We start from the raw sequence: 7,312 nt of genomic DNA, 5'->3' as shown, positions 1-7,312 counted from the left end.
GAGCTGCACATTCCCTTTGAAACTGCCAAGAGTTTCTTAGAGTCACAAAGTCCCACTTACGGGTTTTTGCTCTGGCTTGGCACTGCAGAAGGGCAATTCTCCATCCACCAGCTCCAGACTGCACTGCCTCAGGAGCACGGCCCACTCGCCAGCTTTGGCCCACTCGTGGCACTGCTAGAGGAGGAACAAAGTGCAATTGCACAATTCCAGCCAGTCAAGAAGGAAGAATGGGACAGACAAAACACCCTGTACAGATCCAGGCGTTCAGCTGGGACTGTGGAGAGTTTGGGTCCTTGCCAGTTGGATGTGTGTCCCCAGCTGCAATCTCTGGGCCTGCAGCAGAGTCTCACTCACCTGCCAAAGCAGAAAGCTCAGGCGCTGTGCTCACAATGGGCTCGTCTGATGCAGAGCTGTCAGAGCAATGTGAGGGCAGAGCCAGCCCAGCTGGGCCCAGGGCTGAGCCCAGCAGAGCCCTGGCAGAGCCCAGAGCAGCCTCAGCACCCGCAGAGCCCGGCTGCAAGGAGAGAAAGCAGAAAGTGCCCGTCAGCTTAGGGCTCCTGTGCCCTTGTGCCAAGGCCTGTGGTGCCCAGGCCATGCCAGCTGTGCCCAGAGCTGTGCCCAGAGCTGCCCATCCCTGCTGCCTTTGGCACAGAGCAGGAGGGCAGCACATGTGCCCAGCCTGCAGCCAGCCAGGGCACATCCAGCCCTCAGCAGCTGCCCAGAGCAGGATGCTCCTGTGCTTGCTGCCAGCTCCCAAAAGCTCTGATCCCACCCTGCCAAGCACACAGGGACCCACCTCACACCACCCACGGCTGCAAGAAAAGCTGCTCCCAAACCATGGCCTCAGCCTTCTCCAAGGGCACGGCCCATCCACGCCACAGCTGCTCCCAAGCACTTCCCCATCCACACTGGACCACCATGAATGCTTCCTCTGGAAAAACAAACAACACATTATTGAAAAGAGATTAGAGACAAAAAGGGAAAACAAGAAAAATGCTATAAAGTCTTATCTCTGTCAGGGCCTTGAGGAAGGCCCAACCCCTACATGGTAGGGAAAAACCCAGCCATGGCTGTGAGAAACCCACGCTTTCTCTCTTCCCCCTGCACTGCCCCCCAAAATCACAGTGACCCCAAAGCAAACAAGGGCAGTGGAGCAGCCCAAGCCCTTCCTTGCCTGCACAGCAAAGCAGCTGTGCACAGGTTCTGGAGCCCCACCTCTGCTCCCACCAGGGGGTTTGTTTGTGTCGGGCTGGCTGCCCCAGCCCCAGCCCCAGCCCGGGGCACGGTGGGTGCTGGGGGCTGTTGGCAGAGCCAGGAGCCCACTCCCATTTCGTACCCACCCCAGCCCATCCTCCCAGCCCTGCCAAAAGCAGCTGGGCAGCCACTGAAGAATGAGTTGCATCTGCCCCAGAAAAGGGGGAGCCTTTGGCTCCCAGCCAGGCTGGGCAATGCCCAAATCTGGCAGAATTTCCCTGGGTGGGGACTCATCTGCAAATTCCCTGTGGAGTTTGGCTTTGAAGAAGGTGCCAGAATCAAAGTGCATCACCTTCAGCCTCCCCTGGCCAGGCTGAGGAAGAGCTTGTCATCCCTGATGTCACCCTCGCTGTCTCCACCAGCAGCAGCAGCAGCAGCAGCAGCAGCATCCCCACCCGGTACAGCTTCTCCAGGGGCTCCTTCTCCTTCCCTGGGGGGAGACCAGGCTCTCAGGGCTCTGCCCAGGGCCCAAGCTGTCAGGGAACCAGGACAAGCAAAACCAGCTGGGATGGCGGCCACCAGTGCTGGGCAGAGCAGCTCAGCTCCAGCACAAGGGCTGTGTGTTCCCATCCCATGACCCCGGTGCAGTGACACTGGCAGCACAAAAAGGGCTGGGTTCCTTTGCTTCTCATTGCCAAGGCATATGTGGAGCAGGAACTTACCAGGGCTCTGGATCAAAGTGTGCCTGTGGCTCTCTCCCTTCTTCTATGGCAGAGGAATATCCTGCATCCAAGGATCACAGAACAGGTCTTCCAGTGCGGGTCTGTCCAAGGAGTTCACAGATAAACACCACCTGATCAGGTCTTTGCACTCTGGGGAGAGAAAGCAGAAAGTGACGGTCAGCCAGAGAAGGCTCCTGTCTGATTTAGCCCACTATTCCCGTGCCCAGGCCGTGCTGGATGTGCTCAGAGCTGGGCCTAAACTTTCCCATCAATTCCCTGTTTTGGAGGAGAGCAGGATGTGTGCCACCCCCTCAGCAGCTGCCAGAGTGGGATGCCCACGACCCCGCTGCTGGCTCCCAGCACTGGGATTCCCCCCGTGCCCAGAGAAGAGGATCCACCTTGAGAGAGCCGTTGTGGCAGTGGGAGCTGGCCCCAGCTGAGGTTCTGGCCCCTCCTGAAAGGGTGCTCCCCGCAGACCATCTGGTGCAGCAGGATGCCCAGGGACCAGATGGTAGCTGGCTCGCCATGGTACCAGCCAAAGTCGTTCCATTCCGGGGGGCTGTAGGACAGTGTTCCTATGGAATACAGATGGAATTCATCAGGGGGATGCTGCTGCTCCCAGAGCCTGGCCCCAGCATCCCTGGGTGTGCGGGGGCTGCATCAGGGCCACACAGGGTTACCACTGCCCTCTCGCCAGCACCTGGGACTTGTGCACAAAGTTAGGGTTGGAAAAGAAGCCTCTGGTGCTGGAAGAGGGCAGCCCTAGCTAGGCCCCACCATGACATGCAAAGGAAAAATCCATGCTGGGGAAAAAACATGCCCTTATCCTCCCTGCCTGCATTTCCCCAAAAATATTATGAAGCCAAGGGAAACAGGGTGAGTGGAGCATCCCAAGCCCTTCCTCTCATCTGCACAACAAAGTGGCTGGGGCACAGGTTCCACCCTCCCTCTCTGCTACCCCACCCACGGGGGTTTTGGTCGGGCTGGCTGCCCCAGCCCAGCCCCAGTCCTGGGCAGAGTGGCTGGCAAAAGCTGCCAGCAGGGCTGGAAGATGGCTGCCCACCCAGCCCCGCTCTAAAGCAACTCAGCTGAAGACTCAGTGCCCTGACTGGCAGCAAAAGGGAGAATCCCCGCTGCCACAGCCAGCTTGGACTGGGAGATGTTGGGCCATGAGATGTCAGCAGCAGGAGCACAGCCCTGGGTAGGCTCACCTGCAAAGTGAGTGTAGACTGTGTCCTGCAGGTAGGCGCCACAGCCAAAGTCGATGAGTTTGGCCTGCCCGGTGTCCAGGTCAACCAGGATGTTCTCTGGCTTGATGTCCCTGTGCAGGACCCCGCAGCTGGTGCAGTGCCGCACGGCCTCCAGCACCTGGCGGAACAGCTCCCGCGCCTCCTCCTCGGGCAGGAACTGCCGTGCCCGAATGAAACGCTGCAGGTCCTGACACTGCTCTGGCCGCTCCAGCACCATCACGATGCAGTTGGGGAGCTCGAGCCACTCCAGCAGCTGGACCACACCGGGGAAGCCAGTGGACACCTTGGCCAGCAGCACGACCTCCAGGGGTGCGCTGGTGCCGTCGGGCTGCGGGAGGAGCACGATGCCGTCAGTGGGGCCGATGCCATGCCAGGCCTGGGGAAGCCCTCAGCCAGCCCGGGATGCTCTGCGCCCTGTGCTGGCCCCACGCCCGCTCTCCCTCGGGGTGTCCTGACGGGTCCCACCGTGCCGGGCCCCGGCTCATCCCTGGCCGGCAGCCCCGGCTGCTGGCCCCGCTCACTCACCAGCTCGCCCCAGTGCCGGACGCGGTTCCGTGGCACCCTTTTGATGGCCACCTGCAAGCCAAGGGCAGCAGCGGGGTGAGCTCGCCGCCCGCACTGCGAGCCCCATCCTCCGCCCTCCGCCCTCCTCCTCCTCCATCCCCTCCTCCTGCGCCCGCCGCCGGCCCCGCCGCTCACCGGGGCGCCGTCCGAGAGCCTCGTGGCCGCGAAGACTCTGCCGAAGCCACCGCACCCCAGCAGCGATCCCAGCCGGTACCGCTCCAGCAGGGCCTCCTGCGCCGTCCCTGCGGGCGGGACGCGGCGGTCAGCGCTCGGCCCGGGGCCAGCAACGACCCCCGAGCGCCCCTCACCCGCCCCGGGCCGGCCATGCCCAGGCGTTCGCTCCCGGGAACGCGGCACGGGAGGCTCGGGGGCGGCGGCCGCGCTGCCGAGCGGCGGAGCTCGGGCCGGGGAAGCCGCAGCGGAGGCGGCGGGAGCGGCCGCGCCGCCTGTGTCCTCCACGGGCCCCGGGAGGAGCCGCGGCCGGGACCGGGGCCGGGGCCGGGGCCGGGGCCGGGGCCGGGGCCGGGGCCGGGGCCGGAGACGGGACCGGGGCCGGGGCCGGGGCCGGGGCCGGGGCCGGGGCCGGGGCCGGGGCCGGGGCCGGGGCCGGGACTGGAGCCTGCGTCGGGTCGGGAGCCAGGCTCGGGCCAGGCGGAGCCGAAGGGCGGCGATGCCGCCCCCGCCCCAGGCACTGATGCCCGCCCAGCAGCGCCACCGCCAGCACGGCCAGAGCCGGGCGGAGGCGAGACCGCGGCGGGACGGCCGGGGCCGGGCACGGGGCAGCCCCGCCCGGGGCCGGGGGCGGGCCGGGGGCATGGCCCGGCCCATCACGGGGAGAGGGAGGCGGGGAGAGGAGAGGGACGCCGGGCAAGGGACCCCGAGAGAAGGGTGCGCGACAGAGGCAAAGGGAGAGAGAGAGAAAGAAAGAGAGAAGAGAAAGAAAGAGAGTATTCAAAATATCTCTTTGCTGCCGCCGCCGCTTCTGCTGCCGCCGCTGCTGCTGCCGCCGCTGCCGCCGCTGCAACTGAGGCACCGGGGCCGTTCGTCCCCGTGTCCGTTCCCCGCTCGCCCCACGAGCCCCACGTTCGAGCCCCGCGTGCCCCGGGGACAGCCCCTCCGTCTGTCCAAACACGGGAACTTTGCAGCGCTGAGCCCGGATGCAGAGCCCTGACTCCTGCACTCTGGTACAGCGATGCCCTCGGTCGCTGCTGTGCATTGTCCTTGCTGAGCGTCAAACACTGTCGGGACACCTTCCCTTGGGGTAGGATTCCTACCTGAGCCCAGCACTGCTCTGACACCTCCAGTGTTGCTTTCCTGTAAAAACAGGGGAAGGAAAACTGTGTGTGGCTCATGGTATTTTAGAGGGTCTAAAAATCACTAAGTCACCGATCTTAGAGGTGCAGTGCACCTGGAATTACTGGGATGGAGAAGTAGTGCAACATGGAAAAGGGGAGCATAGAAATAAATAGAGGAAAACATCTTGGATTGTTTCTTTCATTTTCATTTCACTTCTGGAAAGCTGTTTCAGTTTTCCAGGAATCTTCTCCTGTCTGCTCTTCCCAAGAATCTCTCATGGAGAACAAGGTCAAGCTTCTGTCATAAGATTTGCCACCGGGAAATTATGCCACTGGTGAAATTTGCATGATGACTGTTTGTGCTGGCTTAGGGCAAATTTTGGGAGGAAATCTCCAAAAGGGGTCCGTCTAGAAAGCAAGTTCAAATGGCCCCTCCCCCTACTAGTTCAGGATAAGACTTCCCTCGAGAAAAGTGAAAAAAACCCCAGTTTATTTAGCAAGTAAAGTATTCACAAGCATGAAAAATGAATAATATTAAATCAAACCTCTGACAGTGGTGAAGAGATGGCAAATTCAGTGGCTTGTAGTTGGCTCACTCGGTCTCTTCTAAGTCCCTCTGGTGCTGTAATGCAGCGTCCCAGAGCTTGGTGGGCCACAGGTGTGAGCTGCTGCTGGTGTTTTTCTGGGTTTTCAGTCCAGAGCAGGTTTAAACAGTTCCAAGAAAAAGGAAAGCCACAGTCTGAGGAACTTCGCTTCCTAAGCTAGCTAAAACCAAAATGCTAGACCTGGGCTGTGAAGGCATCGGGAAATTTCCAAATCTGGGCACTGGCGGTCCCAGCAAAAACCAGAGCTGGATGGTGCTGGTGCCAAAACCTGCAAATTTCCAAACTTTGGCTTTCTGTGCCAGCAAATCACTGGACTTGGGCTGTGCCAGCACCAGGAAGTTTTCAGATCTGGGCACTGGCACTGCCAGCCAACACCAGATCTGGGTTGTGTCATTGCCAACGACAGAAATCTGCCAGATTTGGGCTCTGCTGGCACTGAGAAATTTCCAAATCTGGGTTCTGGTGCAGGAAACACAAGATGTGGGGGCAGTTCCAGACCCAGTAGCAGGAAGCTGCCACAGGTTTTGGATTTCTGTGCCAGCAAATTGCTGCACTTGGGCTGTGTCAGAATAGGGAAATTTCCAGATCTGGGCACTGGCAGTGGCAGCAAACACCAGGTCTGGGCACCTGTATTGGCATCAGGAAATTGCCAGATTTTGGCTTTCTGTGCCAGCAAATTGCTGGACTTGGGCTGTGCCAGCACTGGGAAATTTCCAGATCTGGGCACTTGCCCTGCAAACACCAGACCTGGGCGGTGCTGGTGGCAGTGCCGGGAAGCTGCTGGGTTCTGGCTTTCTTTCCAGAAAATTGCTGCATTTTTTTCAGCCAGGTTTTGCTGGCACTGAGAAATTGCCAGATTCTAATTTCCTGTGCCAGCAAACTGCTGGAATTAGGCTGTGCAGGCATCTGAAACATTCCCGATCTGGGTACTGGCGGTGTCAGCAAATCTGAGATCGGGTTGCTGTAGGTACCAGGTCTTTGCTTGGTTTTGACTTTCTTTGCCAGCAAGTTGCTGCACTTGGGCTGTACCAGAATAGGGAAATATCAAATTCTGGGAAATGGCAGTGCCAGCAAAAACCACATTTCAGGAAGGACTGGATCTGGACCTGTTCCCTCCCTGCCCACCTCCCTCAACAAGGCGCCAGAGGGGCTGGAGAGCAGCCAGGCAGAAAGGCACCTGCAGGGACTGATGGACAGCAGGCTGGACATGAGCCAGCAGTGTGCTCAGGTGGGCAAGAAGGCCAATGGCTCCTGGCCTGCATCAGGAATTGTGTGGCCAGCAGGAGCAAGGCAGGGATTCTTCCCCTGTGCTGGGCACTGCTTGGGCAGCGCCTCAAGTGCTGTTTGTAGTTCTGGTGCCCCCAATTTAGGAAGGACATGGAAGGGCTGGAGCGTGTCCAGAGAAGGGCAACAAGGCTGAGGAGGGGTCGGGAGCACAAGAGCTGTGGGGAGTGGCTGAGAGAGCTGGGGTTGCTTATCCTGGAGGAGAGGAGGCTCAGGGGAGACAAGATGGTGTCAGGGCACAGGTTGGACTTGATGATCTCCATGGCCTGTTCCACCCTTGCTGATTCTGGGATTCTCTGAAACCACCCTTGGAGCAGTTGCAGGACGAGCCCTGGGCCTCCTCTTCAGCAGCTCCAGCAGCCCAGGTCCCTCAGCTTCTCCTGCCAGCCCCAAAGCCC

At 60.3% G+C, this 7,312-nt stretch overlaps 1 protein-coding gene across 1 annotated transcript; it reads right to left on the bottom strand.

Moving 5' to 3' along the window:
* Positions 1-1,959: 1,959 nt before the first annotated feature.
* Positions 1,960-4,558, bottom strand: LOC131096488 (serine/threonine-protein kinase pim-1-like). Its single transcript, XM_058044829.1, has 5 exons — positions 3,866-4,558; positions 3,692-3,742; positions 3,128-3,494; positions 2,315-2,491; positions 1,960-2,066 (listed from the first exon to the last, which is right to left on the bottom strand). The coding sequence occupies exons 1-5, from the start codon at positions 4,556-4,558 to the stop codon at positions 1,960-1,962; spliced, it is 1,395 nt and encodes a 464-aa protein (XP_057900812.1).
* Between the last annotated feature and the right edge of the window lie 2,754 nt (positions 4,559-7,312).

The sequence above is a fragment of the Melospiza georgiana genome, unplaced genomic scaffold (genome assembly GCF_028018845.1).
Source record: "Melospiza georgiana isolate bMelGeo1 unplaced genomic scaffold, bMelGeo1.pri scaffold_29, whole genome shotgun sequence".
Classification (NCBI taxonomy): Eukaryota; Metazoa; Chordata; class Aves; order Passeriformes; family Passerellidae; genus Melospiza; species Melospiza georgiana.
Note: the sequence above shows the minus strand (reverse complement) of the source record. Positions and strands in the feature narration are given on the sequence as shown.